The sequence below is a fragment of the Girardinichthys multiradiatus genome, chromosome 4, assembly GCF_021462225.1.
Source record: "Girardinichthys multiradiatus isolate DD_20200921_A chromosome 4, DD_fGirMul_XY1, whole genome shotgun sequence".
Taxonomy (NCBI): domain Eukaryota; kingdom Metazoa; phylum Chordata; class Actinopteri; order Cyprinodontiformes; family Goodeidae; genus Girardinichthys; species Girardinichthys multiradiatus.
Genome location: NC_061797.1, coordinates 36,310,324 through 36,337,648, shown reverse-complemented (window position 1 = coordinate 36,337,648; position 27,325 = coordinate 36,310,324). Strand labels below are relative to the sequence as shown.

Genomic DNA, 27,325 nt, shown 5'->3' with positions numbered 1-27,325 from the left:
ACCTCCTTGTAAAGGACCAAACAGAGGCTAAACAGGTCAGCAAAAACCCTTGAACAGCATTAAAGCACCACTTTATCTTGTTTTTGTAGGGGTTAAGGATCCCCCCATCAATTTATCACTAATTAATGTGATTGAGCATATATGGATGTATATCGGTAATTAGGCAAAAATATATCTAAAAGTTGATGACAAATGTAGGGCTGTAGGCTGGCATTTTCAGATGCATTTCAGTAAATTAGAACATCAAAATGTTTTTTTTTTTTTTAAAGAATTTTTTCAGCATTAGAGGCCTTTATTTTTGATAGTAGGCAGACAGGAAAGAGGGGCAAAGAGAGGGGGAGACATTCGGCAAAGTTTGCCAGGTCCAGGACTTGAACCCGAAACGGCCACTTCAAGGACTGCCTCTATATGTGGTCGCGCGCTAACCCCTACACCACCAGCGCCGCACCCATCAAAATGTTTTAAGAATTTAAAATATAAAAAATAAGATCAATAAGACCAATAAAAAGGATTTTAAATACAGAAATGTAATGTTATGGCCCCTATATTGATGGAAAGGCTGCTGACTTAATGGTTGTGCAGCAGGCAGTCAGTGACTACCTCTAAAAGGACAGTAATCCTCACAAGATCATTGCTAAAGTGGCTGGGTGTTTACAGATTGCTGTTTGCAAGGAAAGTGAAACTTAGGTGGAAGGAAAAGGTGTAGTAAAAAAGGTGCGCAAGAAACAGGTATAACTGCAGCCTTGAGAGGATGTTTAAGAAGCTTCTTTTGCATGAATTACTACATCGATGTGACATGGCCTGAAGGCAGTCTGTTTTTTCTTGAAGCCAACGTCAATGTGTGGTGAATCTCAATCTCAATCTTTTCATTAATTGTGACATTGTGATCACCAGTCTTTTTAATTTTTTTAAGCAAATTTGCATTTCTCCTGCACAGAATTTCTAAAATAGATGTATTTTTCAATAATATTTTTAGAGATGCACCTGTATGTTAATACTCTTCTCTTTGGGCTTTTTCCTGTGCTTGTTGGTTTCCTTTAATTGAGACAAGATGCTGGAGAAAACGATTAGAGAATAAATCAAGAAAACTACAACAAAAGGACCACTTATAGAAACAGTGCAGATTTCAACCACCAGGTAATGGATATTTCTGTACTGTCATGTAGTAAACTGTGAAGTGTCAGGCAGATGGTTACCTTCATATCCTCCCTGGCGAGTCTCACTCACTTTAGCAAGGAAGGATACTATGGGAGGAATGGATGTAAGGGAAAAGAGGAGGAAAACAGGGAGAGTGCAAGAGGATGTGTATTCAGGGGTGGGATGTTGCAAGATGGATTACCCACACCAACAGGCAATTTATCTCTGTCAGAGCTAGAAACAGGAAAGAAGTCACAGGAGAGGGCACATAAGAAACTGAGAGAGGCAAAAGCTTTGGGAGATGTTGGAAAGATGGGTAAGAAGTAGGTTAGGATAAAAAACAAAAAAAACAATGGATGAACATTTGTTAGAATCACTTTACGTTGTAAACCAGCTGGAAGTATCTATAACAAATCAAGAGGAGAAGTTACCCCATCCCTGGAAAATCTGAGGACAGAACAGTCATAATGCAGACAGTGAAGGAAGTAAATTGTCAGTCTGCTCAGATAACATAAATATTTTTGGATAAATGTCCTGCAGCATCTGTAGAAGTGTGTTAAAGTTAAAATAACTTCAGCTTGGTTAAGATGGATCTTCAAAGTTTAAATGTTAAGCATATTGTTGCCACCAAAAGCTGGGTTCTGGAACGTTTTTTCTCCACAGAACGCATAACATACAATTTCTCCCAGGCTATTTTTTGCATGTATTTCCATTGTGGGGTTTGAAAGCGGAGTCGTTTATGTAAATTAATTAATGAAGCTGAACCTCTCCTTGTTCTGTTACTGTACTGCAACAGCCAAGTCTAGAATTTGATTAAAAACAACTAAATCAGACAAAAATAGCATGAATCAAATTATTTCACAGCAGTTATGGTTTAATGCTTCAGACAAATGCCTTTCCAAACTGTATGAATGTGTTGGTAGAATGGATTTTAAATTAAGGATACCGATCTCGACTCCTGATCCCCGATGAGGATTACAAACTAAGGACATAATTTACGATAATGTCATTGAGGTATTGCATCTGAGAGATTAGAAGTAGAACACCGGGAGGGGATTTCAGTTTAGAAAAACATGTTGCCTGCTGTTCAATCAATCTCTAAATTGACATACAGCAGAAATAATAAAGAACAGAAAATGTTTTTGTATTTTACTCTTTTAGGCTAAAATAAGATGAGACATTAAAGCCTGCATAATTATTAATAGTTTATTTAATGCAAGATAAAAATAGCCTGTGTTGATGCATATAGATGAAATACATTAATTAATCACATTTTTAGAGTATAGTTTTACCATTAGACCTTTAAATTTGTCTAATGTCTAAATTTGTCTAAACATGTGAAATTTAGTTAGATTTTGGATTATTGTTTTGTAAAAGGATTAGGTTGCCAAAAACAGGACTTGAAGTACAATCTAAATTTCTGTCTGTTCATTAACTCATCAAATTTTTTACATGTTGCTATACATGCTTTTCTGCCAAAGGTGGCTAAGGTTGTTCCATTTTACTCTCATGATACAAAGAAGGTGGCCGGTTTATGCTTTCTAGTTTAATTGGCAACAGCTGGTAATTATCACGCAAACAAAACTTGACATTTCTCACTGATAATCTGGCATTTCACTCAGGCTTTTGTACCAATGAGCGCTATGTTTACTTTTATACCATCCATTAGATTATAAGAGAACAAACAATATAAAGTAACAGTGGAAGCATCATTGGTTTAAGATAACTGCCAGCTAGCTAACTCAGTTAGGATTACTTTCAGGCAGTGCCTAACCAAATGTTCATTATATACTGCAGCTCTTTTTTGGATAGGGAAAGTAATTTAGACAGGGGCAATACAGTTTATATGCTATTCGTTTTGCAGTTAGGCACCACCATGTATAGCCAGCTAATTTAGCAAGCAAGCAACTTTCACATAAAAACCTGGGCAGTAATTTAAAGAACTATTTCATTTATCACATTGGGCATTGATGTAGACACAGCTAATAAAAACCAAGCGTCCTTCCTGCCAGCAGGCTTATTTACACTATAGGAGGGAGGTCAAGCTGGGACAAGATTCATAACTCAGGCTGCTAACAGGAAGGAGTCATTTATGACTGGTTATGCTTTTATACAAGATTAGGCAAACTTCCCAGAGTCATCTTCTGTCAGCTCAAAACAATTGTTTGTTTCCTCTTTCACTGGGCTAAATCACTAACCTCACAAATACACAGAGGTAAGAAAATGTTGGTACATGTGTGCACAAAGGAAGTGATGTTTCATTAGTAAAAAAAGACCAATGAGCACTTTCTAAGCTAATTTATGGTAATTTGCAGAACTCTAATTAAACCTGTCAATCCCAAACAGGCTGCCTGTAGGTTGAATTATGTCCTTAAAGTGGGCTTTCTCATGAAAGTCGCCTGGCCACAACATTTTAAAGAAGTGTAGTGTCAAAGGAAACTAATACCTCCAGTGTTGTGAAAAGATATTGGCCCCTCTTCTGTTCTTGCTTTTATTTTTCACACTTAAATATTACAGTTCATGAAAAACGTTTATACCAGACAAAGATAACTTTTTGAGAACCTAACATACTAATTACTGCCAGACCAGTAGAATCAAGAAATCAATTAAACAAATCCGACTAACCAAATTATTCCAAGAGCAGTTTGACAACCAATATAGGAGGTCTACAGATGAAAATTAGCCTCAATTGCTAAAGCTGTCACATTTACATAATGAGCTGGATTATTAATGTTGATTAATGTGTATTATCCCTTTAAATAAATTAAAATGAAATAAGTAAAGGTCGAAACATAAATCCAGAACATCTAACTAAATTTGGCTTGATAACTAGGATTAATTGGAATGCATGCACCTGGAATCTGCATGATATACAGTGCCTTGCGAAAGTACTCGGCCCCTTTGAACTTTTCAACCTCTTGCCACATTTCAGGCTTCAAACATAAAGATATAAAATTCTAATTTTTTGTGAAGAATCAACAACAAATGGGACACAATTGTGAAGTGGAATGAAATTTATTGGATGTGTCAAACTTTTTTAACAAATAAAAAACTGAAAAGTGGGGTGTGCAATATTATTCGGCCCCCTTGCGTTAATACTTTGTAGCGCCATCCTTTGCTGCAATTACAGCTGCAAGTCGCTTGGGGTTTGTCTCTATCAGTTTTGCACATCGAGAGACTGAAATTCTTGCCCATTCTTCCTTGCAAAACAGCTCGAGCTCAGTGAGGTTGGATGGAGAGCGTTCGTGAACAGCAGTCTTCAGCTCTTTCCACAGATTCTCGACTGGATTCAGGTCTGGACTTTGACTTGGCCATTCCAACACCTTGATACGTTTATTTGTGAAACATTCCATTGTAGATTTGGCTTTATGTTTTGGATCATTGTCTTGTTGGAAGATAAATCTCCGTCCCAGTCTCAGGTCTCTTGCAGACTCCAACAGGTTTTCTTCCAGAATGGTCCTGTATTTGTCCCCATCCATCTTCCCATCAATTTTGACCATCTTCGCTGTCCCTGCTGATGAAAAGCAGGCCCAAACCATGATGCTGCCACCACCATGTTTGAGAGTGGGGATGTTGTGTTCAGGGTAATGAGCTGTGTTGCTTTACGCCACACATATCATTTTGCATTGTGGCTAAACAGTTTGATTTTGGTTTCATCTGACCAGAGCACCTTCTTCCACATGTTTGGTGTCTCCCAGGTGGCTTGTGGCAAACTTTAAATGAGACTTTTTATGGATATCTTTGAGAAATGGCTTTCTTCTTGCCACTCTTCCATAAAGGCCAGATTTGTGCAGTGTACGACTGATTGTTGTCCTATGGACAAACTCTCCCACCTCAGCTGTAGATCTCTGCAGTTCATCCAGAGTGATCATGGGCCTCTTGGCTGCATCTCTGATCAGTCTTCTCCTTGTTCGAGATGAAAGTTTAGAGGGACGGCCGGGTCTTGGTAGATTTGCAGTGGTCTGATACTCCTTCCATTTCAATATGATTGCTTGCACAGTGCTCCTTGGGATGTTTAAAGCTTGGGAAATCTTTTTGTATCCATATCCAGCTTTAAACTTCTCCACAACAGTATCTCGGTCCTGCCTGGTGTGTTCCTTGGTCTTCATGATGCTCTCTGCGCTTTGAACAGAACCCTGAGACTATCACAGAGCAGGTGCATTTATACGGAGACTTGATTACACACAGGTGGATTCTATTTATCATCATCAGTCATTTGGGACAACATTGGATCATTCAGAGATCCTCACTGAACTTCTGGAGTGAGTTTGCTGCACTGAAAGTAAAGGGGCCGAATAATATTGCACGCCCACTTTTCAGTTTTTTATTTGTTAAAAAAGTTTGACACATCCAATAAATTTCATTCCACTTCACGATTGTGTCCCACTTGTTGTTGATTCTTCACAAAAAATTAGAATTTTATATCTTTATGTTTGAAGCCTGAAATGCGGCAAGAGGTTGAAAAGTTCAAGGGGGCCGAATACTTTCGCAAGGCACTGTAATTAAATAAAGTCAAAGTCTGAACTTAATTCTGACTGAGATGCTGTGGCAGGCCAGTTATGCTCAAAAACCCTCGAATGTGGCTGAAATAAAACAACTGCTCTACAGTTTTGTGAAGACTCACTGGCAGTTATTGTAAATGGTTGATGGCAAAATTATGTAAATCGCTTTATTTTAAAGAAATGAAATAATTATTTGAAAACAAGAGTGTTTGTGCTTACTTAGGTTGTCTTTGTCTGTGGATAATTAATTTATTTGTTGATTTGAAACATGTACAATACTACGTGTGACAAAAAAGTAAAACGAGAAGAAATCTGTTAATCTGTAGGCACTATATATGATGAGTAAGAAAAGTGAAACCACTGTATCACCTTTCTTTAGTCAAGTCTCCCTGCATTGTGTTGGCCTTATTGCAACTCATGCTGCGAAACTTGTAAATCTTCCTAATCCAAGAATAAATAAAAGCACTGAGTTACATTCAAATGATTAAATTCATCTTTATACTCATGCATGTAACTGTATTTTAAGATAGATACTGTTTGAGCCTCACTTTTATTTGTTTATTTAATTGAAATTCAATCTATTTACTTCTAGATTTTATGAAAGGCACTTTAAACTAATGCACTGCATAATAAAAAGCTGAACTCACTTGTCTGAAAATAAAAATTGATTTCAGTGAGAGAGATTGAAGCAAAAGAGCGAGTCACATGCCGATGGAGCAGGTTGGGCTAAAAAGTTGTGACAACATACAATTGTGTGTACTAGCTATACTTAAAGCCTGCAATAAAAAAGATCAACTCATGTAATTTTTACCACATTGGTTTTCTGATGGTTTTTTAATACCTGCTTCCACAAGGAAACATAAACAATCAAATTAATCTCCTTTGTTATTAATGTGTAAACATCACAGGAGAGTGTGAGGGTGTGTGTTTTCCTACTGCCAGTATGGCTTTGTGCATTTGTGCAAATATGTGTGTGTACTTAATAAATAATAGGTTACATTTATGTCCAGACTCATTTAAATCTTGCACCCAATATTGGATCAACACTTGAGAGAGAGACTAATTAAAAATGTGATTAAATGAGGCGTAGAGAAGGAGCACCCTTGCAGGTAATAAATGAGACATAGAGAAGGGAAGCCTTCAAGGCCCTTAAGTTATTTGTCACAGAGGGAGAAGAAGAAGAAAATGAAAACCCTTCGGGCCTGATCTTCAAAGATCCCAAATGGGGGTGCTAAATTGCCTGTACAAACAAACAAATTACACGTGCAATAAGTGGGCGTGTTGCATGCGATTTGCTTGCACGTGATATGGAACACAGGGGCTGCCGATCTAGGCTGACAACACCACAGGAGCATGCACAACTTGTTAACTGTGTTGCGTGACGTAACCCGCAACAAATTGGCCAATCAATGTTACCGATATAAAAGACAAACGTGTGTCAATTATTTATTAGAGGTTTGTCTTTGATGTTGGTAATGTAATTAATAGGAAAGAAATAGACATTATAAAGCAAATTATTTTTTTAGCAGCACTAGAGACCTTTATTTTTCATTTTTCAATAGTAGGTAGAGAGGAAAAATGGGCAAAGAGAGGGGGAGACATTTGGCAAAAGTTGCCATGTCCGGGACTCGAACGCGGGACAGCCACACTGAGGACTATAGCCTCTGTACATGGTTGCACGCTTAACCCCTACACCACCAGCGCCACGCCCATAAGACAGATTTAATCTGTTGGTTGAAAACTGGATGGTGAAATCAGTTCTTAATAAATAAATAAATAATTACCATTTTAAGGCAGCCTATACCATGTGGTGAGAAAGACAGTGTATGCTTTAACCTTGTCACTAAACAAAACAAATTGCATTATTGACAGTAATGTTGTGTCATTGCAGAGCAAGTTGAGTTGGATCCATTTGACTACGTTGTTTACATATGCCAGGGGTTGGTTTATACAGTGAAAAATGATTCACTGTATAAATTTAATCAAACACGTTGTATATCATTAAAATATTGGCAAAACAAACAAAATGAATTCTGTAAAATTATTGAAAAGTATCTATTTTTACGAATATAAATGTTCGATTTTAATTCTTTGCAGGACAGTTATGTGACATTATGTTTTAAAATTAGCAAAGCTATAATATACAGATCAGCAACTCCTACAACAAACTATTTTTATGTTGCTAATATTACGTAGGATATGTCATGGCTTCTGTTTGTGATTGGCTCCAAATCAGACCTTTGATAATCCTACATAGAATCCTCTGAATTTATTATTTTTATTTTTGACAACCAAAATCTGTTGGCACATGTACAGAAGATTTTCTCTCCCCGTCATCCGTCATTCTATTAACGCCTCCTTCTGGTCAATGACAGCATAGATTTTTGTATCCTAGTTAGCACCTGCATTTCAAACGTGCTAAATCTAGACGCAAAAACAGCACCTTGTTGATTTAATCTCAGTTTACAATGTTGGCATCTTTTGATCATAATTTATCTCTTTAAAGAATCAATGCAGTTTTATGTCACATATTCTTAAGCATCTGAACCATTCAATTTAGTTTAATTTATCAAACAATACATGTTGTATACATGTTGTATTAGTTGCCCTGCGATGGACTGGCGACCTGTCCAGGGTGTACCCCGCCTCTCGCCCATTGCCTGCTGGAGATAGGCACCAGCTCCCCCGCGACCCACTATGGAATAAGCGGTAGAAAATGACTGACTGACTGACTGACATGTTGTATTATTTTATATTATATTTTATGTGTGTGGTGAGGTTGAGCAAGTAAGCGGATCTCAGAAAAATGTGTTTTCATGATGTGGGGCTTTTGTCTGACCTTAGTTGGCACAACATTAATCCCTATACATGTGCCTATCCATGTGTTTGATCTGTGTGATGCCATTTTGGGTTTTTGACCTTGTACTTGCACAGACAACAGACTCAATCTCTTATACCCTCACAGGAGAACATGTCATTGCTTATCATGAGACCACTCTGTGCAATGATAGGCCACCAACATAGGCGACATGTATGTATTTTTTTAATTGTGTTTGCTTTTGTGGGTCTATGTGGCCAGAGCAGGTGCAAGAGGCCATCTGTATTTCTTCGCATCATTTCACTGATCCCAGGCCTGCTGAGAAATGCCTCTGCATGTCTGTATCAAGGCACAGCTGCAGAAGGAAATAGTGGAGAAATTAATAATCAGAAATATGTGAGGCAGTTGATTAGACTGAGGCTATAGAAGAAAATTACTCATCTCATCTCAAACAAGGATTATGCAGACACGTTTAGCTTCTGACTGCCAATATTAAAAGACACACATTGCTCAGTAATATCCACTTAAGTTTAAAAATGTGATGCCTTTCATTACTAGCCTACTAAATTTAGTAGAAGTAAAAACCGGAAGCCAAAGGCTAAAAACACAAATACGCCTTTTACCAGAAATAACTTTTCTATTCAGTAAATGATGTATTGACTATATTTCCACACATTCCTCCCCGAGCCCTTTCTGTGCACTATATGCACACATAAAGAAATGAGAGGGCAAACAACACCAAGCTGTCTTCTCCCATCAGATCTCAATACAGTGCCTTGCGAAAGTACTCGGCCCCCTTGAACTTTTCAACCTCTTTCCACATTTCAGGCTTCAAACATAAAGATATAAAATTCTAATTTTTTGTGAAGAATCAACAACAAGTGGGACACAATTGTGAAGTGGAATGAAATTTATTGCATTTGTCAAACTTTTTAACAAATAAAAAACTGAAAAGTGCAATATTATTCGGCCCCTTTACTTTCAGTGCAGCAAACTCACTCCAGAAGTTCAGTGAGGATCTCTGAATGATCCAATGTTGTCCCAAATGACTGATGATGATAAATAGAATCCACCTGTGTGTCATCAAGTCTCCGTATAAATTCACCTGCTCTGTGATAGTCTCAGGGTTCTGTTCAAAGCGCAGAGAGCATCATGAAGACCAAGAAACACACCAGGCAGGTCCGAGATACTGTTGTGGAGAAGTTTAAAGCTGGATCTGGATACAAAAAGATTTCCCAAGCTTTAAACATCCCAAGGAGCACTGTGCAAGCAATCATATTGAAATGGAAGCAGTATCAGACCACTGCAAATCTACCAAAACCCAGCCGTCCCTCTAAACTTTCATCTCAAACAAGGAGAAGACTGATCAGAGATGCAGCCAAGAGGCCCATGATCACTCTGGATGAACTGCAGTGATCTACAGCTGAGGTGGGAGAGTCTGTCCATAGGACAACAATCAGTCGTACACTGCACAAATCTGGCCTTTATGGAAGAGTGGCAAGAAGAAAGCCATTTCTCAAAGATATCCATAAATTGTCTCATTTAAAGTTTGCCACAAGCCACCTGGGAGACACACCAAACATGTGGAAGAAGGTGCTCTGGTCAGATGAAACCAAAATCGAACTGTTTGGCCACAATGCAAAACGATATGTTTGGTCTAAAAGCAACACAGCTCATCACCCTGAACACACCATCCCCACTGTCACACATGGTGGTGGCAGCATCATGGTTTGGGCCTGCTTTTCGTCAGCAGGGACAGGGAAGATGGTCAAAATTGATGGGAAGATGGATGGGGCCAAATACAGGACCATTCTGGAAGAAAACCTGTTGGAGTCTGCAAGAGACCTGAGACTGGGACGGAGATTTATCTTCCAACAAGACAATGATCCAAAACATAAAGCCAAATCTACAATGGAATGGTTCACAAATAAACGTATCCAGATGTTGGAATGGCCAAGTCAAAGTCCAGACCTAAATCCAATCGAGAATCTGTGGAAAGACCTGAAGACTGCTGTTCACGAACGCTCTCCATCCAACCTCACTGAGCTCAAGCTGTTTTGCAAGGAAGAATGGGCAAGAATTTCAGTCTCTCGATGTGCAAAACTGATAGAGACATACCCCAAGCGACTTGCAGCTGTAATTGCAGCAAAGGGTGGCACTACAAAGTATTAACGCAAGGGTCCGAATAATATTGCACGCCCCACTTTTCAGTTTTTTATTTGTTAAAAAAGTTTGACACATCCAATAAATTTCATTCCACTTCACGATTGTGTCCCACTTGTTGTTGATTCTTCACAAAAAATTTAAATTTTATATCTTTATGTTTGAAGCCTAAAATGTGGCAAGAGGTTGTCCAGTTCAAGGGGGCCGAGTACTTTCGCAAGGCACTGTAATAGCATCCGTCTGTGTCCAGTCTCTTACCCCCCTATATCCTCCTCCACCCACACACCCACACACAAACACACACACACACACACACACACACACACACACACACACACACACACACACGTACTCTCAGTCTGCGGTGCTGCTAAGACTGAGTCACCCGCAGAATACTGATGAACTCACTGGCAAAGCTTGAAGAGATGGATAGATATGATGAAAGGACTGTAGTAACTATGACAGTTCCAGACATCATTATGTAACCATAAGCTCATTAAATGATGTGACGAAACCAAAAACCTTTGTCCATCTGCTTTTGCAAAATTGTTGATTTGACTGCTTGGACTGAACTCTACTGCCAACACAGTAAAGATGTGTGCGTATAAGGAAAATATTAGAAAACCTTTAATCCACAGAAATGTGAGCTTTTATTGAAAGCATGAACTATCACTAGGAAGAAAAATTCAGAAATTGAAACAAAGGAAATAGGGTGTAAGAGTTGCATGTGTGTAATAGTTATAGAGGGGTAAGAAGGAGCCAAGTGAAATAAAACGTTCATCAAACACACCTGTTTCAGCTCTATATTCACCTACAGCGCCTTGCAAATGTATAGTCAGTCATTTTCTACCACCTCTTCCATAGTGGGTCAGAGGGAAGCTGGTGCCTATCTCTAGCAGTCTATGCGCGGGAGGGGGGGTACACACTGGACAGGTTGCCAGTCCATCGCAGGGCAACACACAAACAACCATGCACACACTCATTGCCTAAGGGCAATTTAGAGAGACCAATTAACCTAACAGGCTTGTCTTTGGACTGTGGGAGGAAGCCTGGAGTACCCGGTGAGAACCCACGCATGCACGGGGAGAACATGCAGACTCCATGCAGAAAGACCCCTGGCCGGCCTTCTTGCTGCAAGGCACCAGTGCTACCAACTGCGCCACCATGCAGCCAATAAAAATTTTTTACAAATAAAAACCTGTGGCATGCATTTGCATTCAGCTTTTCATACTCTGATACCCGGAAATAAAATCAAGTCAAACCAATTGCCGACAGGTAGAGCTGCCCAATAAATTTGAAGGCAATCTGTATTGGATTGTCCTTGCCTGCAGAATCACAATGGCAACAAACTGCTCAGAGGCATTGTTTGATTGGACATCATATTTAGAGTGCCATGCATTCACACTCTGGATGCGAGTAAAATATTTGGTAATCGTGATGGTCTCTTAACTGCCACTGATGCACACCATATGAATATTTTTTGTGGCTGGGAAGTAAATACACAAAAAATGGTGAGGAAACTACAATGATGGAAAATAGGCAAAGAGGCAGTAAAATCCTAATGTTAATCCTAATCAATTTTATCATCACAATATTTAGCAATATTACAATACATGCTCCGTACAATTGTGTACTCCTACCCTCAGGCATCAACTAATTAGTTAATAGAGCCTATCTCTGTGTAATTTAATCTCAGTTTAAATACAGCTGTCTTGTTACAGCCTCAGAGGTTTACTGGCATCATGAAGATCAATAAAAACATCAGGCAGGTCAGAAATAAAATTGTGGAGAGGTTTGGTACCTTTAGGTTATAAAACTATATTCCAAGCTTTAACCCTGTCATGGAGAACTGTTCAATCCATCATCTGAAAATGGAAAGTGCATGATACACCTGCAAACAATGAAGACGTAGTCGCCCAACTAAACTGGAAGGACAGTTTTCACAAAATGGCCTTTGTGATTAATGCTCTTACACACAACCGAGCATTAATCACAGAAGCAGCCAAGAGGCCGGCCCACAGTAACTCTGCAGAAGCAGCAGGTGGTGGGGTGGTCTGAATACAAATGCGCATCATCTGATTTTTCTTTGTAAACATTTTTTTAAATTATGTGTCCTTTTACCTCCACTTCAAAATTATGCAATCCTTTGTGTTGGTCCATTACATAAAATCCCAATAAAATAAATTGAAGTTTGTAAAATGAGAGAAATGTTAAAAAGTTCAATACTTTTGTAAAATGCCCTTCTCCTATTTATATCTACACAAATACTCTGTCAGGAACAGATATCTTGGCACGTCTTGGTTTATCTGAGTTCCACCTTTGTTTCTCTTGCTACATCTTTTATCCTTAATGGTGCGTTTTGACTGTATTTCTCATGACTGTGAGACAAAAGGTACCTGAGAAACATTATTCTGATTATTTGTACTCCTACACTAATGATAGAGCCAATAATAGAGCAAAGCAAACCTATTGCTATCAGAGAAGAAGCCTGTTTAGGGGTGAACATTTGAAACTAGATGACATGTCCGTTTGTGCTTTTACAAACTAAGCCTTACAGAACCAGAAAACACAGCACGTTTTTAATGTTCTTTGTCATTCTCAAAATTACCGATATCTGACGAAGACCACTTTAAACAACATTTTAGCACACTATGTTTGCCCTAAGCAATATTTTTCTTAGAACAAGGAGTGTTGAACAACTTTATTATAGGTGCAATACAAGAATAATAACAAGAATGGGTCAATTTGAGTTGCATACTTCCGTTTGCTCAGTAAAACCTCAGTTTTACATTTTAACTTTAATCTTTTTGCAAACGTTTTGGGCTTTTACATCCTCTCCTTCTACCAGGGGCCAGTAGATGATATATTTAAAATGTGTTATTATAATTACTGTTATGTAATTTTTCTTAGTCAAATGTGAATACATTCAGATTGTATGAAACCTTTTGCAAAGTAAAACCCAGTTGACTAGTACATTTAGGCACCAGGTTTGACCTCAGTCTTCCTTGTGCCAGACTACTCCAACTGGTTTGCACAAATTACAAGGTACTCTTCATCTCTGAGCACTACCGGCCCACACACACACAGAGGGTCCTGCTGTGCATGTGTGAGTATATATTTTGGTCGTGCGGTTTGTTGATATAGTCGAGGAGGCAGCTCTTGCCTTAAGAAGGTATTTTACGATTAGATGAAGCGTTGCTTTGTGTCCATATAAGCACTCAGACATACACATGGACAAACGGGTACATTGATGGAGAGAAAGTACCCTCTTTTTTAGTCACAGAGGCTTATTCATGCACAAACTGATAGACTGTAAGGTGTTCTACTAGCCTACAGGATGATGTAGAAATTAAATTAACATTAGAGTAAACTAACTGCAAAATGCCTCTGCAGACAAGCAAAGACTTAATAAATCACTGTATCTTTCTAAATGTTTCAGTGTGTTTTCTGTCAGTCATCTTTCTTTGTGTCTTAATATCTGCTTGTTTTGATCTGCTGGGAGACTTCTATGACAGGCTTAATAATTGGAGGCACATATACAGACACCGATGATCTGCGTGTGATTATAACTCATGTATTGATTAAAATTCAATAAATGGAGAGAGCCCACACATCACTTTGATTAACATCTCCATCTGCAGATTCTTCCCTGCTGTCGTGTACTGAGATATTCAGGTAAAAGCCTGTCTTGAACTGAACTGCAGAGATCTTTGCTCCGTCAGAGTAATAAAGTACATCGGAAATGTCTTAGGTTGTTTAAACAACCACAAATAGAGGCAGTTTTCAAAATGGAAATAAATTTGATGTTTGGAAATATATTTTCTAATAAAATAAACTTTAGAGGAGAAATTTGAGGCAGTTCTACAAAACCACGGATGTAGCGTGAATAAAGGTGAGAATATTCAAGGGTGTGAATACTTTTGCGAGGAACTGTAGGTAGCGAAGAGATGACTCCAACTACTCCAGAAGGTTTGTTGAATTATTGTGTCCCTAACTCATCAGACTTGCTGTAAACCCATCTGAAATCATTTACAATTTTCTCCAACAGTCAGCGTTCTTAGGAGGCCATTAGTATAACTATATTTAAATGTAAAACATGTCCCTTTTCAGTGAGTTTTGTCAGATAAGCCTTTAATGTTTTGTGTAAATTGCAACAAAACTACTTTCACTGAGGTCAAGAGGGGTTTAGACACTGTACCTGTGTATATACACAGGTACAGTGTCATACATCTGTATGTACTTTTGGTTGTCAACTTAGATATTTAGACCAAAGAGTGATGGCAGGAGATTTAGTGCAGCTTTGTTCTGGCCAAGTGGTTCCAATTAACCTGGAAAAGCATGTACATTCAGCCCACACCTATCGACTGCTTCCGTTTATACAAATCTCTGACCTCACTGCAGGTGCATCACATTTATTAATACACGCTGGGTGCAACACTATAATGTTAGCACTAACAGAGGACAAATGCATACAAACAAACACCATGTTTATATGATTAAGTCAAGCAGCAGTATGCTTGTGCACCATTAGGAATTTTACGGTTTAAATCTACCAGAGTCCAGATCGGGGGGACATACAGCATCTGTCACTGGTTTACAACCTTTATACATTTCTATTTATTAGAATTTCTACAAAGGTTGTATTCTTGACAAGATTGTTTCTACAGGCATAATTAAATATAGTATTTTCATAAAAAAAATGTCTGCATGTGTGCTTTGATTAATTCACTTTTTTATAAGTGCAATGTGCAGACTTCCAATTGATGGATTATACCACCCCAATTTCAATGAAGTTGGGATGTTGTGTAAAACGTAAACAAAAACAGAAAACAATGATTTGCAAATCCAGTTCAACCTATATGCAAATGAAAACACTAGATATTTAATGTTCGAACTGATACTTTTTATCAGTCAGTCAGTCAGTCAGTCATTTTCTACTGCTTATTCCATAGTGGGTCACGGGGGAGCTGGTGCCTATCTCCAGCAGTCTATGGGCGAGAGGCAGGATACACCCTGGACAGATCGCCAGTCCATCGCAGGGCAACACACATACAACCATGCACACACTCATTCATACACCTAAGGGCAATTTAGAGTTACCAATTAACCTAACAGGCATGTCTTTGGACTGTGGGAGGAAGCCGGAGTACCCGGTGAAAACCCACGCATGCACGGGGAGAACATGCAAACTCCATGCAGAAAGACCCCTGGCCGGGAATCGAACCCAGGAGCTTCTTGCTGCAAGGCAACAGTGCTACCAACTGCGCCACCGTTATCATTGTTTTGCAAATATGTTTGCAAAAAAAACATTTTGTTTGCAACATGTTTCAAAAAAGCTGGGACAGGGGCAACAAAAAACACCTGTTTGGGACATCCCACGAGTAAACAGGATAATTAGAAACAGGCGAGTGACATAATTGGAAATGAAAGGAGATTCTCTGAAAGGCTCAGTTGTTCACAAGCAAGGATGGGGCGAGGTTCACCACTGTGATCAACTGCATGAGCAAACTGTCCAACAGTGTAAGAATGTTTCTTGACGTGCACTTGCATGGTCCATAATATCTAAAAGGACTATCTGGATTGTTATCAGCTCAAAGTTTAAAAGTCAGCATCTCTGATAGTATGGGGGTGTGTTAGTGACCATGGCATGGGTTGCTTGTACATCTGTGCATCTGTGAAGGCACCATTAATGCTGAACGGTACATACAAGTTTTGGAGCAACACTTGTTGCCATCAGTTTGAACATTCAATATCTTGTCTTTAAGTGTATTTAATTGCATATAGGTTGAACAGGTTCAGCTAATCATTGTGATCTGTTTTTTTTATGTCTTACACAATGTACCAAATTCATTGGAATTGGGGTTGTTATTTTTGCCTCGGAGAATCGGAGTTCAATCTAAATGCCTTTACCAAGGGTAAATTTATATATACTGGATCTGAAAATAATTAATTTATCTATTACCTCAATTATTGTTTCATTCTAATCTTGTTTGCTTTAAGATGAATTGTGCAAAAGCAAAAACCTTTCTACTGGTATGCCTTGTTTTGCTGAGGTGAATAAATTTACACTTTTTAACCACTCCCAAACCTTATTTTTCCAATCTAGTCTCTAAATCTTTCAGATCTTTTTATTTCTTCTATCCATTGCATTATGTGGCTTAGTTTGGTACATCTTGTATCACTTGATATCAGGTATTTTATCAAGTAATTCTGACTGAGACTTCAAGCAAACGGAGTTCATACAACTACAAAAAGAGTTTAATTTGTAATTTTCTCAAAATGTTTAACATATGTGAAGACATGCGAAAAGTCGAAATGTCACCTTTATTAAGCTTTTCTTTTTTCATCTGACTGCTTTTATTGGCATTTTCTAGAAAATCTAATTTTAATTTTTGCAGAGCTTGAGGCAATAAAATATTTAGCCCTTTGCATGCAAAGCTTTTGCTTCTACTTTCTCAGTTTACACACCCATCCAATAAATTAGAAAGTCTCTGAGAAATTAATTGATTTCAGTAACTCAATTCACTAAGTGAAACACATTGCATAGATTAATTATACACACATTTCAAACCTTTCTTTCTGTTAATTATGATGATATTCTGCTTACAACTAATGAGACATGACATTTACCGTTTACCGAATATTGCATCAGACCAATACAACATTTTTAATACAGAAAGGTAGGTTTAATAAAAGCTATGTTTAATACCTGCTTAAAGGTTATTTTCAAAATGTACTTTTAACCTGACAAACAAGCCTCATCGGAACATACATTTATTGAATTTATTGAATATTATTGTATTTGGCACAAAAACCAGTTAAGCGAGTGACTTTTTGTGTTCATTACACTTGAGTGGTTGGTTTGTCTTTTATATTTTTGTTCATATTAAGTATATGAAGGAAAAAAAAATATGTAGAAAATTAGAAAAACACACTAGCTTCAGTCACTCCAGAAGCATATAAGCCAAATTGTGCACACTTTCGTAAAAGATGCATTTGTCCTCCTCTAACAGCAATCTTTCTGGAACTTTAAATTATTCTGATCTTGTTGGCTGAACAGTTTACCATTTTTTTCTCATTTTTAGGGTTGCCATAGTCTTCAGCAGATTCCGCTATATACTGTACTTAGATAATTAAACGTGCAATTATTCCTCTATCCACTGGCATTGATCTGACCGTTTTGTCTTTCTTTCTCCTTAAAGGATCCCTCCTTCTCCCTCCTTCTCCATGACAAGCTTCAGGTGCCCAACAGCTCTTGGCGGGCGTGGAACGAGCGTGATAGTCGCTGTGACGTCTGTGCCACACACCTCACTCAACTCAAACAGGAAGCTGTGCGCATGGTCCTCACCCTCGATCAGTGGGATCTTTCTCCCACTTCTTCACCTCCAGCTCGATATGGATCTCACGGACCTTCAGGAACAACAGGACTTTCAGGAGCACCAGGTGGTCCGGTTTCACGTGAATGGGCTCCTTCGATTCTTCCCTCTTCTTCTGTGACTGCTTCGTACACTCCTCACTCCTCATCCCAGTCTCCTTCTCCAAGCCCCAGTCTGACCCCGACACCAAGCCCGGTCCATGGACAGTCCATCCCCAGTCAAGGGAGTCCTTCAGGGGTACTAACATCCAGCTGTGCTCCCATAAATCAACCGCTCCAAGGAGCAGGACACAGACTGGGATCTAAGCCTAGCTCCTTGGGTCTGGGAGCAGGGGTAGACCGAAGGAATAGCTCCCCCAGTTCAGGAAAAGCTGGTGCCCAACAGCAACCAGTGAGCAGAGTAAACAGCCCCAGTAACAGTGGAGGAGCAGTACTGAGTGCAGCTGCTTTACAGGCTCATCAGCACCAGAACCGGACTAATGGAGGAGTTACTCTGTATCCATACCAGGTAAGGTGCTTACACGTGCAGGTTTGTGTGTGTGAGCGAGTGCCTCTCATTCACACTTTTGAACAGGAACATTATCATTGTTACCATGGAAACATAAGACACGAATTGTGTTTTTCTATTAACAATGTGGCCAAATGATAGCAGATTGATGTGAGCTGCATAAAGAGAGGAAACACCCAACTCTTGGTTTACCTACTGGAGTCTTGTTTACAATCTACATTTTAGCAATCCTAAACATTTTATAAAATGTAACCCTGAAGGTCTTACATGCAGTAAATTGCATAATTTGACTCCTGCCTCAAGAGACATGAGTCAAATCCCAATGATGATTGTTGAAGCTCACCAAGGCACCTTAAAGCAGTATTTCTTCCAACCCCCTGTTCGTTTTTTTCCCTACTTTATCGCACCTATTTATTCTTATTCTTTATTTACACTATTATATATACCAAAAAAAAAAATGTTTAAATAAATAAAATTATCCTTATTGTAATGGAGTCAAATTCCTTATTTATCTGTACAAACTTGGCAATAAAGCTGATTCTGATTAATACTTTAGCTGATTAGCAGGCTTTTCAGCACCAATAAAACAGTATCTCATGCAGTGCACACCATACCTGTGTTTTGCCATGCTCAAATAACATATCATTAGCCTTTATAGCATATTTGCCCAAGTCATCTGACTTTTAAGCTTTGAGGCTAACAATATTAAACAAACTTTGCATGTCTTCTTCTATGGTGTGAAGCGATGGGTGTCAACACGCATTACAGTGTATTAACACCACCTACTGCAGGGAGTGCAAATAGACAAGGCCCGCTTTCTGGACCCAACTGTTGAGACAGAATTCTGTAAATATAAATTTTAAGTATACGTTTTTTTTACAATAAACAACTTCAAGCTAATCACATTTCATAATCAGATTTCTACAGAAATGAATCCAAGTATTCATCAGTTAGGCTTTCAAGTGACTTAAAAGGCTTAAGATGACTAATACAGTATAAAGATGTTTTTGGATGAGACAGGAAGAGAGGGATCAGGAATAAAAGAGAGGGCGGTGGGAGGGAGAAACAGCCTGAAGTGAAGGGTGGTCTAGAGGTGTATATGGGTGAAGGCAGGAGAGCTGAGACTCCAGGGGAGATCCAGAAGTTACAGATGTAATAATTCATACAGTGATAATTAGAACTCTGGGGACTCTATGACACACAGCCTGAGTACTGCTTCAGTCTTTTTACCTCCCCTCTGTACTTATTTAGGTCTCTTTCTATCCCTCTGCTTTAATATTTCTGTTTTTTATCATATACAGGGATATATAGAGTTTTAGCTGGTAATTACTTCAAATGATCACTGTAATAGTCAAATGTTGTCCAACAGGTCAGGCACCCTTTATTCTAAGTGTTTTTTTCTGTTTTTGTTTAAGCTTATTCCCTGCAGCTTCCTTTTTGATTTTTAATCCTTACCCAGATTTTTCCAAGTTCTTGCCCATAACATTCTTGTTTATGTATTCACCATTTGTTACTACGTGTCTAGTGAATGGTGAAGAGAGGCTGTATACTTTCATTGTGACTCTGACAATTATGGCATTTCAGGAGGAAAAAAGGAACATGATTAGAAATCTCTCTGTTAGGCTAGACAATGGAGAGGCGTTGAATCGAGAAGTGATCACAAGATGGTAATTCTGGGGGAAGATGAGGATATGGAAGATTTGAGGTGAAGAGAAAGAGAATCAAGAGGAGATTTGGAGCAAGAGAGAGACTAAAGAGCTATTTTGTAGAGCTTTAATGTAATTTGAAGCTGCTAATCCCAGTTCTACAACTTATATATAGCAACCCTTTCTTATTCTGGAAGAAGACCACTGCCGAGGTCTTGGCACCTCTATGAATTCAAAATTTCGTTAATTCTTTTTTAAAAATCTTCTGTTTTGAAGCACAAAATACATGAGCAATGTTCCAGAATCTGAGCGATTTTACATGGTCCTATTACTGCTGACATAGAAAACATTTCGAGACATAGAGGCCCTGGGATTAGCAACAGTCACAAAACCTACACTATTCTTAACAACCGTGTATTAGGTGGTTAATCAGAAATTGAAATGCATCAAATAAATAATTGTACAAAAAACAAACATATTTACAATTATTAAACAAATGTAGAATAATTAATTAAATAAATACCTAGTATGTAAAATTTGCTTTTTTTTCACTAACTGAAAACTGTAAGCTACTCAGCAGTCAGCCTAGAACATGGACCAAGCCTGCCAAACACAATACAAATGACAGTATCTTGATTACTTTGAAAATGTGTATATGCAGTTGGTAAGACAATATTTAAGTTCAACCCTTTCAAAAAAAAATCACATTTGTGATTTATTAGTAGGCTTAGACTTAAATCTACCCCAAGCACCTGCCTGCTGATCTCCACATAAACCACCTCTGGAAATCTCTGACTGCCACAGTGTACAAAAGCTCAGAAACTTAAATTTGCTCTAAAAAAAAAACCCATCTATAACCTATCTATGGTAGCAGTGTCTGGCTGTCACTCTATTCTGCATGTCCCGCAGAGTGGAGGTTTGTCTGCAATAGTACATCAGCTGTCTACTCTAGTTCTGTTACTTCTATTTGTTTGTTATGTTTTATAGGAATGAAAGAGAATAATGGCACATAATCACATAACTCCAACTCTTTGCAAACTGCTCAAGATCACTTTGAGCTGATTTTTCAGGGTTAAACTCATGTTAGAGAAGATCAATTTTAGACTGAGAAAAGCAAAGCCTCATATCTTAATAATGACAGCATACATAGAGAATACATGAGTAAAGTTTATTTATAAAGCACCTTTCACAGACAAAGTCGCAAAGCGCTGTACAACATAAATCACTTTCAAGTTATACATAATATAAAAACAAGCCATTAAAAAGCACAAGACATCATGACAAACGCCTGGTAGAACAAATTGGTTTCCAATTGGTTTTTAGAAAACATCCACCAGGTCAGCAAAGTGATTTCGAAGGGGCAAACTGTTCCAGAGTTTAGGTACCCCAGACTGAAAAGCCCTGCCCCCTTAGTTTTTAGCCTTGTAGAAAGAACAGCCAGGAGATTTTGGGCTTGAGATTGAAGACTACAAGCAGCAGAGTGTTTGGTTAATAGCTGACACAATTTATCAGGAGCCATGCCATTTAGGGCTCTGTAGGTGAGAAGAAGTACTTCAACCAAATTCTAAAATCTACTGGTAGCCAGTGTAGAGTGTGGCCAAGCTGATATGAGAGTGTTTACTAGATATAGTAAAATGTCTGGTTGCTGTGTTCTGAATAGCTTACGGGCATGAAATACATGATTTGTCCAGACAGTTGAAAGGAGTATTACAGTAGTCTTAATGCAATAACACAAATGCATGAATAATGTTCTCTAGATCTGCTTGGGAGACCATGTCTTGTATATGAGAAATTGATCTAATGTCTGAGTCAAAGCCCAATGAAGATCAAACATAATTGCTAGATATTTTTCATTGGGTTTGGTTCCTGGGCAAAAACAAGAAACTTTCTGATTCACTTTAGAATGCAGGTGACTAGGAACTATTATCAAAGTCTCTGTCTTATTTGTGTTTAAAATCAGACATTGGATGAAGACGGCCTATTGAGCTGGTGGGGTTTAAAATATACGTACAATTGAATGTCATCTGCATAGATGTGATAGGAGATATCAGAAGAAGCCTGAATAATACCAGGTAATAGAAGAATATAAAAAGAAAATAATAATTAGTCTAGAACTGACCCTTGTGGAACCCTACAGGTAAGAAGAGCAGAGTCCGGGGATAACTTATGTCTTGATGCAGAATGTCCTATCAGATAAATAAGAAGAAAACCAGTCCAATGCAGAACCAAAAATACCAGCCAGAACCTCCAGCCTTTTTTGAAAAGTTGTGGTGTCAACAGTCTCAAAGGCGATACTAAGATCAAGTAGGGGCAACACAGAACATTTTCCTGCATCAGAAGTCCCCTCAGCCATTTTGAAGTAAGGTGGAACAAAACCTGGAGAGTTGTTAATTATTGACAATTTTGATGGACCAATGCCAGTTGAAGAGTGTGCCACCTCCTTGGCCTGTTGTCTTCATTTTCTAGCTGCCATGCCTCAGAAATAAACAAAAATCTAACCTTCTCTATGCAAAATAAGTCATTTAAATGAGGGACTTGTTTTCAATAGAGCACTGCTGTGACTATGAATATGAATATATTATTTAATATTAATATTTTATTAAATAATACTTCGGTCTGTTAAGGGTTGTCCTGTGAATACCAGCCCAATAAGGCGGTGGTATTAAGACAAAATTGAAAGGGATGAGCCAAGCTCTGACATTATTGAACAGCAAAACTCTGCACAAACACGGAATGAATTCACACAATTTAAAATACAAGAATTTATTAAGAAAAATAAGTCAACTCAAAGTCAAACATATTTCAATCAATAAACTCTTTACTATACCAAAACAACCCAACTAAACTACCAAGCAAATGAAAGAATAAGGAAGACTAATGGGCTATGTACAATATAAACAAGTGAAACAAAGATGGTTGAAAACCATGACTAAAAGAGTGATGCAAGGTTACTTATGTTTGATAACCAAGGATTATCTTGAAGAATCTGGAAATTAAGTTAAGTTAGTCTTGGACCTAACTTAGACAATAATTGGTATACCTTTAAACAACCATTCACAATGCAAGACCAGATAAAACATTATTTAAAAAAAATAACATTTTAAAGTATGATTTGCTGAATAAAACCAACCTTCTGGATGACTAATTCTCAACGGTATTTAATTAGCTGCCTTTATTTATTAAAATAATATTTAAGGAAATATTATTTTCAATAAGAACCAAACCTTTTGGATAAATGTGTCTTTATGGTATTTAATTAGTTATCACATTTAGTAAAATGATATTTAGGGAAATATTACATCCTAGATTGGAAACTAACAACCTTTCTGGGTAAACGATCTTCAGCTGACTCATAAAGTGGACGAACACGTGTTCTTAGCCGTTAGCGGTTGGAGCTAACAAAAGAAGCCTGTGGCTTGTCATCAGAATAAAACACATACCTTTAAAATACCACTAATAAAAAGGTTGAAATGCATGAACGTGGACGGCGCGTTATGGCCGATCTCCTGTGTTTAAAAACCACCCTTTATAAAGTTTGTCTTAACTTTAAAACACACCACAGAACACATCCTTTGCTGAGTGCTAGTCTGCTAGCATTTACTGTAGCTACGTTTCTCAATACAAACAAAAACAAATGTCATTAAATTAACATTACTTAGATCATTTAACTCTGAGCTAATCTTCTCTGCCCAAACACTTCCTCTTACGTGAACTGTGCTGAAGAGACGTTGTCCTGGGCATTGAGGAAAACATCCACGTGTGGGTAAACAAAGGGTTAGCTTGCAGCTAACCTCCATAGCTGTGGAGTGGGGCAGCTAGTTCTGCTGGCCCGGCCGAACTGCACACACATCGGTGTGCTGTGTTGCGGTACCGTTGTCCTTCCTTCAGACAGGGAAAACCGCTTCACTCTGCGTTGTAGAGAGAAGGTCTCTGCTGGGGACCCTCTGGAACACAGTTTGCTTCTGTAGATCTCAGAAAGAAAAGTCAAGCCACGCTTGCACCTTAATTACCCCGTTCGTGATTGAATATGTGGAAGCTTAAAGCTTTGTTTGGTAGATTATAAGTGTTACTGTTGTGTTTACCGTATGTTAAAATTAATTCTGTGTAGACTGTTCTGGGCATAAGGAAACAGTCACTCCGAGCAGCATGCAAGGCCTGTCTGGGAACAAGTTAGATAAGGAAAGGTTCTTGGAGTGAGGAAAGACTAATGGACTTGTTATTGTAGAAGCGAACTTGTAAGCTGGAAAGAATTATGATATCCTGAATCCTGGATACACAAACAGCAGTTGATCGCATGATCGTATGACACTCTTGGATCCAGTTTGAAGAGTTATGTCTGCTTGCCAGCAAGGAGACATGCGCGCTGTGCCTCTCCTGTCCTGTTCCCGTGGGAATCCGCATGGAAAGAGATCTGTTTGTTGGAACACGGAGTTTTTATTCAAAAAGTGACGTCACGGAAAGTCCGCTGTTACTCCTCTTCCTGTTCCTGGCTGAGCTGGAAGTAGGTTATTGCAATTTATTTTGAAAATTCCAGAAAAGTTCTTACTGGCCTTTAATGTTGTAACCCATGGCTGGGGTCCCAAAAGCATGCATTAATTACCATAATTTAAATGGAGGAAGTCTCTGTGGGATGTGTAGAGGAGTCCATAACAGGGTCAGGATGATGGCACAAGCTTCGTAGTGTGTTAGAATTTCTCCTGCATCTATCCTTGGTTCGTTTCAATAGCTTCAGGTGTGGAAAACTCCTGGGAGTGTGGAGACAAGCCTGGCACAACATATCTTACGTTAAATTACCTGGTTGAAACCCTGGAATAATACTCTGACACAGCTGGGTTTTTCCTAAGTCTACGGTACAGAATGAGGAAGCTGGCTCTGTTCCCCGACTTTCTTTGCCAATGTGGAGGCACACTGGTTTTCCACCAGTGGTGGAAATGCAACTTTGTTTTGATGACTCTGAAGGCTGATGATCGCTGACAGGATTGCCAGTAGTGAGTGGCGTCATATACAGTACAGACCAAAAGTTTGGACACACCTTCTCATTCAAAGAGTTGTCTTTATTTTCATGACTCTGAATATTGTAGCTTCACACTGAAGGCATCAAAACTATGAATTAACACATGTGGAATTATATACTGAATAAAAAAGTGTGAAACAACTGAAAATATGTCTTATATTCTAGGTTCTTCAAAGTAGCTACCTTTTGCTTTGATTACAGCTCCGCACACTCTTGGCATTCTGTTGATGAGCTTCAAGAGGTAGTCACCTGAAATGGTTTTCCAACAGTCTTGAAGGAGTTCCCAGAGATGCTTAGCACTTGTTGGCCCTTTTGCCTTCACTCTGCGGTCCAGTTCACCCCAAACCATCTCGATTGGGTTCAGGTCCGGTGACTGTGGAGGACAGGTAATCTGGCGCAGCACCCCATCACTCTACTTCTTGGTCAAATAGCCCTTACACAGCCTGGAGGTGTGTTTGGGGTCATTGTCCTGTTGAAAAATAAATGATGGTCCAACTAAATGCAAACCGGATGGAATAACATGCTGCTGCAAGATGCTGTGGTAGCCATGCTGGTTCAGTATGCCTTCAATTTTGAATAAATCCCCAACAGTGTCACAAGCAAAGCACCCCCACACCATCACACCTCCTCCTCCATGCTTCACGGTGGGAACCAGGCATGTAGAGTCCATCCGTTCACCTCTTCTGCGCAGCACAAAGACACGGTGGTTGGAACCAAAGATCTCAAACTTGGACTCATCAGACCAAAGCACAGATTTCCACTGGTCTAATGTCCATTCCTTGTGTTCTTTAGCCCAAACAAGTCTCTTCTGCTTGTTGCCTGTCCTCAGCAGTGATTTCCTAGCCGCTATTTTACCATGAAGGCCTGATTCACACAGTCTCCTCTTAACAGTTGTTCTAGAGATGTGTCTGCAGCTACAACTCTGTGTGGCATTGACCTGTTCTCTAATCTGAGCTGCTGTTAACCTGCGATTTCTGAGGCTGGTGCCTCATGTGAGCCAGTTTCTTTGTAGCGCTTGATGGTTTTTGCGACTGCGCTTGGGGACAAAGTTTCCCAATTGTTCGGACTGATTGAACTTTGTTTCTTAAAGTAATGATGGCCACTCGTTTTTCTTTACTTAGCTGCTATTTTCTTGCCATAATACAAATTCTAACAGTCTATTCAGTAGGACTATCAGCTGTGTACTGCATCCACCTCCTGCACAACACAACTGATGGTCCCAACCCCATTTATAAGGCTTGAAATCCCATTTATTAAACCTGACAGGGCACACCTGTGAAGTGAAAACCATTTCAGGTGACTACCTCTTGAAGCTCATCAACAGATTGCCAAGAGTGTGCAGAGCAGTAATCAAAGCAAAAGGTGGCTACTTTGAAGAACCTAGAATATAAGACATATTTTCAGTTGTTTCACACTTTTTTGTTCAGTATATAATTCCACATGTGTTAATTCATAGTTTTGATGCCTTCAGTGTGAAGCTACAATATTCATAGTCATAAAAATAAAGACAACTCTTTGAATGAGAAGGTGTGTCCAAACTTTTGGTCTGTACTGTATACCTGCAAGGAATTGACCCCAGACAGAAACGTAACAATAATATAACATGTAAAGTAAACAAGCAATGTGGCAGAGGCACAGCCAAACACAAGTGACATGCTGCCCTTGCAAGATGGTGCCTGGATAAGCCTCCTTGTGATGCAGTGTGAATTTTGAATTAAAAGCATATTTGAAAGCATTCATTGGTAGAGAAATGTTTGTTACTTTTCACTTTTCTGTGTTTTCTGATCTGCTTTTACCCTAACAGACTCTGTTAACCCCGGTTTCATTTTGAAAAATTGACCTGTTTCTTCTCTTACTGCAGTTTCCTGCAGTTAGCATCGTGTTTTCATCAACCTGATGGAAAATGACAAGAGCACACATCCGTAGAGACATAAATACCTTACCTTTACTCTTCAAGCACATACCAGAGACAGGTTAAGAGAGCAAATGCTGCAGGAAACATGAGCTGTGTTGTTATGAAGATGAATGAGAACATTTCTACCTTTACCCATCAGAAGTGAAGGAGAGATGTGGATGGATCATGTCCTTTTAAGGGTGAAGGGAAAGACTGACAGAATTCATGTATTTTTCACCAACTTTACTTTAGATTTACTTCAAGAGAT

General features: G+C 38.8%; 1 protein-coding gene across 2 annotated transcripts in view; it reads left to right on the top strand.

The window, feature by feature from the left end:
- kif26ba (kinesin family member 26Ba) overlaps positions 1-27,325 on the top strand; it is a 156,742-nt gene that overhangs the window by 34,356 nt on the left and 95,061 nt on the right. For both annotated transcript variants that reach the window (XM_047363573.1, XM_047363574.1), the window contains exon 3: positions 17,823-18,503. In XM_047363573.1, coding sequence (XP_047219529.1) covers positions 17,823-18,503 — 681 coding nt within the window. The remainder of the gene's footprint in view (positions 1-17,822; positions 18,504-27,325) is intronic.